General features: G+C 55.1%; 1 protein-coding gene across 22 annotated transcripts in view; it reads left to right on the top strand.

Annotated features, from left to right (window-relative positions):
- The window catches only part of MYO18A (myosin XVIIIA), a 102,949-nt gene extending 95,490 nt beyond the window's left edge, over positions 1-7,459 (top strand). For 18 of the 22 annotated variants that reach the window (XM_081805484.1, XM_081805483.1, XM_081805482.1 and 15 more), the window contains 2 exons: positions 94-1,358; positions 6,072-6,206. In XM_081805484.1, the coding sequence (XP_081661610.1) occupies positions 94-1,354 (1,261 nt within the window). In that variant the 3' untranslated portion in view covers positions 1,355-1,358; positions 6,072-6,206. Of the gene's footprint in view, positions 1-93; positions 1,359-6,071 lie in introns of all 22 variants that reach the window. The other 4 variants (XM_081805497.1, XM_081805496.1, XM_081805491.1 and 1 more) reach the window with 1 other exon arrangement.
- The last annotated feature ends 4,536 nt before the right edge of the window (positions 7,460-11,995 follow it).

Raw genomic sequence — 11,995 nt, 5'->3', positions numbered from 1 at the left:
CTCTCTCTCTCTCTCTCTCTCTCTCTCTCATTCTGTCTGTGCTGCCTCTAATCCACTGCTGGTTCTCTTTCCGGCCTCACCTCCCTCCCCTAGAACGGCCCTCAACAGCTCCAGCAAAGAGGGCAAGGGGGTGGAGGAGAGACCGGCCTCGGCGCTGAGCTCCCTGAGCTACCGGAAACGGCTCACCCTGAAGGACTCCATCGGGGGCACCGGGGACGAGGACTCGCTCTTCACCACCCTGAGCGAGCGGCCAGCCTCCCCCGAGAGGCCCCCCCGGAAGACCCACACGCGCCCCAGGGAGGAGCTGGACGAATGCCGCTCCGCCGGCTCCGAGGCCCCGAGCCGCCCGGGCCGCCCGGGCCGGGGGCTGGAGAAGCGGTGGGGCTCCGACTTCGACCGGGCCCCCACAGTCTCTGCCCCCACCAGCCGGGCCTCCTCGGCCACGCGGCGTGGCTCTGGTGAGGACGGGGCACGCTCGTCCATGAGCTTCTCGCTCTCGGGCTCCCCCAGTTCGCGGCACAGCGCCTCCCGGCTCGATACCCTCTCCAGGACCCTCAGTCCTTCCCTGAGCCGGGCCTCGGGCCTGGGCCGGGACAGCCCCGATTCCCGCCTGTCCCTGGGCCAGAGCTGCCTGGATGCATGGGACGACCGAGCCAGTGTGGCCTTGAGCGAGGCCCACTCCCAGTACAGCCACCCGTCACTGGCCCGCAGTCTGTCGGTGCCACCGCGGCCCCGCGGCTCAGCCTCTGCCACGGACGAGCCTCTCGGCTCCGGCATCCGCCCGGTCAGCCGTCACTCCTACCTGGACCCCGACCTGGAGGCCGCCATCAATGAGGTCTTGAGCTACAAGCCCGTAACGTTCCAGAGGAGCAGCCTGGAGCCCGACTCGGAGGAGGACGACCGGAAGAGCATCCAAAGTGTCCGCAGTGCCCAGCTCGAGCTCCCGGCGCGGGCGGCCAGCATCCGCCGCTCAGCCTCGGCCGCCGATGTGTCCCGGCCCCGCAGCAGCCGCAGGGGCCGGGGCAGGAGACCGAGCAGCTCCAGCTCCAGCTGCAGCTCCGAGGAGTCCTCGGAGCACAAGCGGCGGAAGAAGGGGCGCTCGCGAAAGAGCAAGAAGAAATCCAAATCGAGAAGGAAGAGGACGGAGAGCGAGTCGGAGTCCTCGTCGACCTCCAGCGGCTCCACCGTGTCAGGCCACAGCCGCTCGAGCGTGAAGAAGGGCCCAACTGCAGAAGCGGAGGAGGCAGGCCGGGCCGGCCGGCGGTCCCGGCAGTCTCGGAAGGAGGAGAAGAAGCGCAAGAAGGAGGTGGACAGCCTGATGATGCGGTACCTGTACCGGCCCGAGAGCGACTAGAGTAGTAGGTGGTGCCTGGCGTGGAGCATGGAGTGTGCAGCTCGGTGTGAACTAACGTGCTCCCACCCCACCCGCCACGACCAGCGCCTGGCCTCCGGGAGCTTTCTGGCTACCTTGGAGAGTGGGGCCGGTCCGTCCTGAGCCCTGAGCCCCGGCGACCGATCCTGCTGAGGATGGCCGGTCACACTTACTAAGTCCCTACCATGAGCCAGGGGCTCCCCTAGATATTCGCCACACTGTGTTCACCTAATCCTCAGACTAACTCCGGAACAGGCCTGATGAGCCTCACTTTACAGGAGAGAAAGCTGAGGCTCAGGGAGGTGAAGTCACTTGCCAGGGTCACACAGTTGGGAAGTGATGTTGCTGGGATCTGAATGGAGTCTATTCAACTTGCCCTTGACCACTCCTCCAAACGGCCCAAGGCAGAGCACGGGGGTGACATGTTTACTGTGTGTGCCTGGCAGCACCAATATGGGAGATTTGTCCATGGCCCCGACAGGTTGGTCTCGGGAAAGGGCTCTCGCTGCCCGCACCCCCCCACCCCCCGCCCTGGGTATGAGTTGGTACGTTAGTGACCATCATCCATCGTGAGGCCTTTTGGCTCAGCTCTCCCCTGCCCTGCAAAGCCACCTTTCAAGCCTCGGGGTGCAAGGCTCACAGGGCCGCAGCCCCCACAGTACCACACCCTACATCAAACCCCGAAATGCCTAACTCCTTCCCCCCACCCTCCCACCTGAAGCCCACACATGGGCGTCACCTCGTCTCAGCACATCTTAAAATGTTATAATGAATAGAAATTAGCAGCTGCTGACTGACAGCCCCCTCCTGGCTCTCCTGCCTCCGCCAGCCTTCTCTCTGTGGGAAGAGAGATCTAGTAGTTAGGCCCTTCATGCCCACACTCCCATCTCAGAAGAAAGGCAAAGACTGACTCACTGGAATCCCATTGTTGCCAGTTTCCCTGGTGGGTGGTGACATTTGGATCACCCTGGTTATGTGAAGCTGTTTTCGGCGTGGTACCTCCCAGGGCAAGCTTGCTGCTTCCCAGGAGATATGACCCCAGAGTGCAGCCCCCTGGGGCATGGGCACTGCATGAACTAACACATACCTGTCGCATGCTTGTGGGCCTCTTGTGCCATGGAGCACCTGAACAGGTACACTGACCTGGCGGAGTTCTCTCCAAAGGGACCAGTTACGTTTTAAGAAATGGACAGGTAGGAGTGAATGTTACCTGCAGCTATTTGGAGATGGGTGCAGGGATGGGATTAGGAGGATGGTGGGGAGAAGGAGGAATTTAAAAGTTGTATTTATTCATTTGAGACACAAAGATACAGAGAGAGGGAGCATGAGCAGGGGAGAGACAGAGGGAGAGGGAGAGGCAGAAGCAGACTCCCTGCTGAGCCAGGAGCCCGATGCAGGGCTTGATCCCAGGACCCCGGGATCCTGGGGCAGCTGAAGGCAGACGCTTAACCATCTGAGCCACCCAGGCAGAGAAGGTGGAATTTAAACCCAGATCAGGCTCATGGCCATCTCAGACTCCTCGGACCCTGAGCTGCTCTGACACCAAGCCCTTGGGCTCAGCACTGCTCTGTCACTCCCCCCATGTGGCAGATGGGTGCAGGGTGCTCTGGGAAGAGCAGGAAGCATCTTGGTTGCACTAGGGAGCAGTTGTCAGCCCCACAGTGAGAAAAAGACAGGAGTCACAACATTGTGTTTACCGCCTCAGCCTTCCCCTCAGCAGCCCTGCTGAGTGCCCTGCTCCCCCAGCGCAGGAAGTCAGTCGATAGGCCAGGCCCTTCTGAGCGCTGCACCCCTTCCTGAAGAGGAAGAGAGGCATGGGCCTAGCTGGGCCATCCCACGCTGCTCAGCAGCTTGCATCTCAGACCCAATGCTCTCAGCCCAGCGTCACCCTTGACCCTATGACCAGCAAGGACAAAAACCCACAAAGCCTGTTTCTTCCGCCAGCCACCTGCACTGTTCCTCTTGTCCACCAGAAAAACAAGAGTAGTCCTGAAACTCTACACGCCACCACCGAGGAGGATTGGGTTCACGGCGGGGAGAGCGGGCACCGAGCCGAAGCTAGCCAGCCGATAGCAAGCCGGCTAGAGAAGGGCCAGGGGAGGGAGAACCTGGCTGGGCTCTGGGGAGCTAAACTGCCAAGCATGGGGGGACGGGGGGGCAGAGCGGTGGCTTAGCTTCCCATCTGGCGACAGGGACCGGTGAGAATTCAGAAGGCGAACTCATCCATAGCAAAGGCAAGGAGAGGGGGCTGCCACCCTGGGCTCACCCAGCAGGAATTAGCTTATACACCAAATTGTTTGTGACAGCGTTTCGCAGGAGACTCCGGCTTGTGGGGAGGAAAGCTTTTTGCACAATTTGGTTAAAACGTTCGAATTGCCAGCCCTGAGTCTTGCCCTGGGGAGGGGGCTAGCTGCCTGCTGTTGACTACAGCTGTGGCACCAGAGAGCCTGGCTTGTAGCACACCCGGCTAGAAGCAAGGGTATCTTGCAGCTCCGCGGAGCAGGGGAGAGGAGCATGGAGTCGGCCCCCCTCTCCGGCTGCCTCCGCCCCTTGCCAGCACCCGGATGGAGCAGTGTCGGAACCTGGCTGTCATTTATCCAGGCGTCTGCCTGCTTGGCAGGCACAGGAATGTGGGAGTGGGGGCCACAGCCCCACTCAGGAGAGGCGTGGGAATGGAAAAGAGCTCAGATCGACCCTACCCCGCGGTGCCCCGTCTGCATCTGGGTCCCAGTCCTGGCATCTGCCTTGCCCCCCGTCTGCCCCCAAAATAACCCTGCTGTTTTTCCACAAAGTCAGTCCTTCCTTTACCCAACAGGAGACCTTAGCACTTGGGTGCCCAGAAATTCTGTCCAAAAATTGAAAATAAAACCAGGCTCCCACTAATTTAGAATTCAAACAACCCAAAAGCTAAAATAACCCCATTTTTTTCTATGTTGCACAGTCATCATTGAGCTTTATAATTTTGTCCCTGAGACACCCTAGAGTCCTTAAGTGCCTTTGGCCCATCAAAGTAAGACTCATTTATGTTCAGTCTAGTTTGTATTAAATGTGTTTTGTGCTATTCTGATTCCTTTAAAAATGGTAATTCATTCATGAGAAATATGATAACTATTAACCAGACTGCCCCATTCCTGAACCATTCTGCATAATTGAACATGTATTCTATCAGGCTCTTCCTTCTCCCCAGGGAGACAGAGAGAGAGAGAGAGACCTATCTTTACACACCCCCTGGGCTCTCACCCAGGCAGGCAGGGAACATTCAGGTTTGGTTGTGTTTTCTCTTCAGGTCACCCAATCTAGCAGCAGGGTGGAGTCAGCAAAAGGCTTTGAGGTCTAAGAGTCCAAGTTCAAATTTACATACTGGCTGTGTGACCTTGAGCAAGAGGCTTCCTCTCTCTGAACCAGCTTCCTGGTGACATTTAATAGGGTTGTCGTGAAGAGTAAGATGCCTGTGGTGTGCAGGGGACAGTGTCTCACACACAGGAAGTACTCCGTAGCCAAACCCTTTCTTCCCAATACAGTTGGAAAAGCTAAGAATGTGGGTCTTTCTTGCAGAATACTGTTTCCGCCTCTTTTGGTTTGGGGATAGAAGAACTTCAAAGACGCCAGTAAACAAGGTCCCCCCTGAGATTCTTAAAGCAGAGTTGGGGGTAGAGGGATCACCGAATTCCTGTTTATCCCAGGGGAAAGTCTCTGGGATCTGGAAGAAGAGCTGTGTCCCTGGGAGCGCGCTGGGCAGGAACTCTGGGTGCAGGGCATTGGTGGGGGGGCACTCTGGGCTGCATTTTGTTCAGAGGGCTGAAATTACGGTGCACTTGAACCAGCAAGGTAGCAGAGGTGGGAGGGGCAGGGGCAGGCGGCTCTAAGGCTTTGGGAAAGAAAGAAAAAATGTGACTGGAGCAGGAGGTTTCCATCCTTGCTCAATGCCAGGAGCCTGCCCCATCCAGGGGATAATGTTCCTTCACATCCTAGTGAGGGGAAGCTGTAGGCTCCCAGTGGCCTGAGGAAAACTCTGCAGGGTTGGGTTATGGTACCAAGAAAGGGACGACTGTGCCATCCTGAAGCAGAGATCTAGCCAGTCCCTACATCCTTAGCCTCCTTTCCTTGTGGTGAGTAGATGATGCCATGGTCAAGGGCAGAAATGCTCACAGGCCTTAGGAAAACAATGAGGAGAAAGGGTTAAGGTCTGGGAGTATCCAGTGGGGAAAGCCCCTCCCTCTTAGAAGGAATCCCGTTTAGGGATAAGGTAACTTTGGCAGGTTGTAGCCAGGTAATCACCAGCCTGCCAGTCTCCAAGTCAGTGTGGTCCAGGGACCACCTGCATCAGAATCTTCTGGGGAAGAATTGAAAATGCAGAATTCCTCGGTTCCACCCAAAAGCTAACAAATCAAAATTTCTCAGGGGAAGGATGCAGGAGTCTGTAGCCAATTCTTAGGCATACTCAAGATTGAGACCCACGGCTCTACCACATTGCTTTCCAGGGAGTTTCAAAAGTTTTCAGAATCAAGACAATGAGCTCCTTTCCCTCACTACTCTGCATATCTTCTGGGGAAGTGAGGAATTGAATTTACTTCTCAATTTGTGGCTTTTGGGGAATGCTATGACGGGGCTTTGGGAGCCTCCCCAGACCCAAAGGCTTTGGTGCTGAGGGTTAAGGGCATCGTTCCGCCGTGACCTTGCTCCTCCTCTCTCCCCGCAGCCCTACCAGCTACTGGAAGTCCCTTGCCCCTGACCGGTCAGATGATGAGCACGACCCTTTGGACAGCACCTCCAGGCCGCGATACTCCCATAACTATCTGAGTGACAGCGACACAGAGGCCAAACCGACAGAGACCAACGCATAGCCCAGGGGAGTGGTCTGTACCTCTTGCACCCACCGGCCACCGCGGCCACGGCGCCTCTCCCAGGAAATGGCGGGGCAGAGGTCTCCGCCACCTGACTGCTGATCTGCATGGGAAACACCCGGCCCCCTTGGGTCTGGGGGGCTTTCCAAGCTGTGGGTGTCTGACATCTCCACGTGGAAGAGGTGGTGGGGGAGTTTCTGAAAAGAGAACTTTTTGCTCCTTCTGCCTCCAAAATGCCACACTCTGTGGGCAGTGGCAGGTGGCTTGGCACTGCATGGAGCCAGCAAGCTGACCTCCATCTCAGCCTCCTGCTCAGGGACGGTGGGCAGATTGCCTGCTGGGACACTCTAGGTTGCTGGGTCCATGGGGAGGAGTTGGGGGGGGGCAGGAACGGCCATTCCTCCCCACCCTGGCTTGGGGCGAGGGCTTTCTCTTCTCAGTGCCTGCTGTCTTTTTACTTTTAATTTAAATACCCAACCTCTCCATCACAGCTGCATCCCTGAGAGTGGGAGGGGGCTGTGGTGGCAGCTGGGGTTTGCGGGAATGACTAGGGGAATCTCATCTCCATCTTCACTGGAGAGCAGTCCTTTCTCTGCGCAGCTGGAGAGACCGGTGAGCGGAGCTGGGGCCAGATTCTTCAGTCAGCCTGGGGAGGGGCTCTCAGGTGCTTCTGGGTATGGGTCGAGCCAGCCTACGTAGGGGTGCGTATGTATCACCCGGCACTTTCGGCCCCCGCCCCTCTCCGTCTCATCAGTGTGTTAAGTGCAATGACCTACTTAAGACTAAACCCATTCCACCTACACCAGGTCGGGGCTTACCCAAGCACTGCCTCCCTGCCGCTCTGTCCAAGTTGCCTGGACTATAGGCCCAACTGGAGAGGGAAGGCCGCGGGTTGAGGGCTTGTGATCAGAAAAACTGAAGATGGGGGTTTGGGTCAGTACTGATGCGTATTAGACACAAGCCCTCACCCTTGTCCTGAGCCGGAGTCATTTTTCTTCTTCCAGTTGCCCTGCCCCCACACACTTACCCTAGACATGACAACGTGTGGCCTGACAGTCCCAGCCCCCACCCTAAAGCTCATCCCACCAATGCCACCAGACTTGGGGGCCTGAGGGCAGTGCCTGGTGCCGCTCCCATCCGCTGTCCCCCCCCCCCCGCCCCCTGCAATTGGTTGTATTCATTGGGCTGTGCTCTCTCTTCCCTGTTTACCTGATGTATGGAAATAAATGTCCTTTTCCTCCTGGCTCTGCCAATTTTCCTGCCTGTTCCTTCAGGCTCAGGTAAAGTCCTGGGTGGTCCCTGGGGAGCACAGGATTCTGGTGGGGATGGGGGAAAGCGCCAGGGTCGCTGGCCTACTCCCACACCAGACCAGTGCCACTCAGAGCTTTGGAAGGTCATTTGGGGCAGGCAAAGGTAGTAGGATGAGAAGATTGGTCAAGGAAGACAAACCCCGTCTTTTATTTTAAAAGCCTGTGAATTGTAATCAGGCAGAACCATCCACATTGCATCCTCTCCTGACCTCCACTCAGAAATGTTGAGGTCCCTCTGATTATTAAATCTTACCAATTACAGAGATCCTATCTCTCTCTCTTTTTTTTTTTTTTCTTGAGGGATGCAAGTCCTTCTTACTAGAAAAAAATTTTAGGTTTAATTTTAGTCATTCCAAATATGACTTTTTGATCAAAACATGGCGGAAGTCTCTCTGGCCCCCAGCCCCATTGTCCACAGGGCAACATGAGTAGGCTGGGAGTTCTGGCTTCTTTGCCCTGCTCAGTCTCTGCCTTCGTGCCTCAGTCCACACTTGCTCTGCTCACTGACAGCTAAGAGGCAGCTCTTGGAGAAGGGCAAGAAACAAATGGCCCCTCCTCCTCCTCTACCTTCTGTAATGTGACCAGTTATAATCCCTACACGCATAAAGTTTCTTTTATAGCTGGTCAATCAGGCTCCCCTGGTTTGTACAGGTAGGCAGGAAAGGGTATCAGACAGCCCTAATGCCAGTGCTCTGGTGATATCAGCCACCCAGAAAGGGTCAAGAAAGGGAAGGAGGGAGGAGAGTCCCCCAGAATGAGTGGGAGAGGAGTGTAAAATGGATCCAACTTGAATGAAAGAGACTTCCCCTCTCCACTGCCCCCCCTCCCCCTGTTGAATAGCGAAGGTAGTAAAAGTAAAGTTACTTTTTTTTTTTTTTAACTGCTGGCTCCTCGTGTTCATCTTTTACTCGTGCTTTCAGATAGGAGGGTGCATTTTCTGTTTCTCCCAGGAACTAGTGTGACAACGTCCCTCCCATCTGCAGACAAGACCCCAACTCTGGACCCACAGTGACACAGGTCTCTGCTTAATTGGAAAGAGCATCATCAGTATCCAATAGTCTGGGGCAGAGTGCTTTGTTCAAGTCAGAAAGCTTATGTTATTCATTGATTCATTCACTCGACAGTCAAATATTTCATAACTGCCAGCTGTGGCCTAGGCCCTGTTCTAAGTGCTGGGGACCGATGAGTCTCCTTCCTTCGTAAAGCAGAGATTCTAGTGGAGAAGGTAGACATACAAAATAGGGACTGCGCCTACTAATATGTGCAAGCTTTGGGTGAGTAGAGAGATGCAAATTACAGTGTTTGTCATCTAGGGGCTCGTGGATCGGGGCAGACCCACGTGGAAATAATTACATGAGACATAACAGAAGGAGAGGAAGTTGCTTTGCACATATTATGGGGGGAGGTTAGGGGGGGCGGTTTCAGGTGGAGGAGGACAGGAAGGCTTCTAAAAGGAGCTGGTATTTTGAGCTGGGGCTTGAGGAAAGGCTAGCACTTCCACAGGTGTACCGGAAAAAAAGAAGAGCTTAAGCAAAGGCCCTGAGGCAGGGAAAGAAGGGTGGTGGTAGGGATCTCCATGGGCCGTCTAAGGAAGCTGGACATGGCCTCTCAAGACCGACACTTGAAGTTGCAGCAAAGCCCCTTGGCCGGGATGCTAGGCTCCAGGGAAGGACGCGATTCCCTCAGCACCAACTCCCCAGGGGAGTCCAGGAGCCTGCGGGTCCATCAAAGCCCAACTACCTTTTGGGTGTGCCTTCAGAGCTCCGTAAGCTCCCGCCCTCACCTGTATACTCATGGCAGCTCTGGTCCCTAAGATATAAATGATTCTCGCAAAACAGGCAGCAAATCTGTCCCTGTGCCAGGCACAAAGCTGCCTCGACAGATTCTCCTCTCTAATCTCAGACCCTCAGGACTGCTCTGACTCCTGAATGAGAGGTGAGGACCAAAGCCCTGTGAGGCTCCCCACGGTGCCCAGCCTATGCCCAGAGACAACAGCGGCCCACAGTGACTCCTGAACTACCTCCTTTTGTCCTGTGTCCTCTCGGCAGATTATCCTAGTTGTCCCCCCCATGCCCCACCCCCATGCCTGGTGGCACAGACACTTAGCGATTTGCTCCTTAATTGTCCCCCAGCTAGGCTGCGCAGATGCCGCTCTTTAATCTCTCCTGATAAATGAATCGCGCCGCTCCTTTAATCATATGTTCATATCCAAGCCAATTTGAATCAATTTGGCAGTGAGCGTGTTGCAAGAGATGCCATGACTGCCGCTTTCCCCGCAGGGCCCCAGAGCCAGCCCGTCTGCTGTCCTCATCCTCAGCGAAGAGCCCAGGGGGCCTATCGGGGAAAGGATCTCCTACCCGAATGGTGGGGACTTTTCAAAGTCAATCATTCATTCCTGTCCTCCATGCTGGGCCCTGGGGGACTAGAGGGAGCTGGGTTTCCAAGGGCCTCCACGTGGGAGGGAGGGGGCTGAGTCCGCCGGCAGCCCTCCTTGGTCACTGAACAAAGGGCCCCATTGTCATCCCTGGGAGAAAGCGCTGCCTTAAATCTAACCATAATCCTCCTGTTCCCCTTTCATTTCCTCTGAGCTGGTTCTCCTGGAAGCTGGAACTCTTGCTCACCTTCTACATAGCAACACATTCCAGACCAGCTTAGGCTGATTTGTCCTTGCCTGCTGCTGCCCCTGGCAGCCACCCCAGCTCCTTTCATCTTTCCCCAGGAAGTGTTCGATTCTAAATCCCCCAGCCTGGTGGGCAGTCGGGGACCTGCTTGGCAATGCACCAAGTTTTGCTGCATTCGGAGCTGCCGCTTTCGCCCCTACACAGTGCTCGCCACGGGCCCTGGTGAAAACCGAACAAAAGCAGATAAAACCTGCTCTGCCAAGCGCTCCTGCCCCGGAGCACTGAGACCTTCGAGAAGGGGCTTGATCTCTTGGGCTCAGTTTCCTCAACTGTAAAACAAGGTGGTAGTGCTGGCAAGAACCTTCTGGCTCCTAAATTCGGAGGGACCCCTTCCCTGCTGTCCGCAACACCTCCCTCCGCCACCCCTTCATCACCCTCGGTAAGGAGCCCCAGGGACCGGCGGGCGGCGCGCCTGGGGCCGCGAGGGGCCGGCGCTGGGGGAGGGACGTCCTCTCCCGGTGGGAGTCTGTCTGTCTGGGGTTGGTTCCGTCCAGCAGCCCGGTTGCGCCTCCGCGTCCTCTTCGTGTCCCCTCGGCTCTCCCCGCGGGCTCTGCCAGTCCGGACAGGCGCCCTCCCATTCGCGGAGAGCCCGTGTATTAGCATATTCATATCGCATTTGCATGACCCGCACCTCCGCGAGGCCGGGAAGCCACTGCCCTCCAAAGGTTCTTGAGCAGGTGACTGGGGTCGGCCTTGCTCTTCAAGGATTCCCTTTGTGTGAGGACCGGTCTCCTCGCTCAGCAACCCGACAGTACTGTTTTCCCGCCTTTTTGAGGGCTCTTGGAGGTCCTTGGCAGGAGCTGGGAATGAGGGGTGCCCTTTCTGGCCTGTCATTAGTGACCCTGGGATGAGGAGGATGACAAAATCAACAATAGTTCCCATTTTGCTGAGCACCTACTTACTATGGTCCCGTATGCTGAGCATTTACTATGTCCTCTAACCTTTATCACAACCATGCAGTGTCCTCTCCCTGAGGCTCACAGAGGTGATGTGTGTCCTACCAGGGACCTCCTCTTGGTTCCAGCAAAGAGCCAGGCGACTCCCAGCTCTTCTGACCTTGTCAGGGGGATAAAGGGAGACAGGACAGTGCCAAGAATCACTGTCACGGTCGACATCTCTAATCGCCGTGTGCCTGGTATTCACCAAAGCTTGGCCTAAGTAAGGAAACACTTCTTGGCATTTTGGGGGGAAATGTCAACCTTATATTTCTGTTGCTCCTTACAATTTTCAGAGCATCCTCCATACATTATCACATTTTGTGCTTCATGCATATGGTGCCAACAATATGAGTAACAGCTCCACATGGCCCGGAATGCATATATTAAGCTATATTCACCTCAGTCTAATTTCATTACAGTAAAATGGAAAAATCCAGACCGTTTTCTGAGATTTGATCTGGGAGAAGTGATTTCCAGAGCAATAGTCATTCTGGAGTTAACAAGGATGCTAGATCTTTTCAGAAGGAATTTCACAGAGAAATTAAGTCTTTTGTAGCGTAAACCCCAGTGATGGGTCATATACAAGAGGGAGATTCCAAAAAGGATGTGTGCTTTGCAATTGAAGTCAGTGACATAAATCTCCCAGTGGAATATTTAAATGTGCAGATAGAATTTGCTTTAGATATCAAAAGTCAGCAATGACAGTTTTACAAAAACAAAACAAAACCAAAAAAACCTCAAAGAGGATATTAAGATTCAACACCATCCAGGCAAATTATATTTGAGGTGGCTTAAGAGTCAAAGAGTTTCCACATTTTAATAAATTTTTATATGTTTTGTGCCACATCTA

This window comes from Leptonychotes weddellii, chromosome 15 (assembly GCF_054177405.1).
Source record: "Leptonychotes weddellii isolate Sample4059 chromosome 15, ASM5417740v2, whole genome shotgun sequence".
Taxonomy (NCBI): Eukaryota; Metazoa; Chordata; class Mammalia; order Carnivora; family Phocidae; genus Leptonychotes; species Leptonychotes weddellii.
The sequence above is the reverse complement of the archived record's forward strand: the minus strand, read 5'-3'. Positions and strand labels throughout refer to the sequence as shown.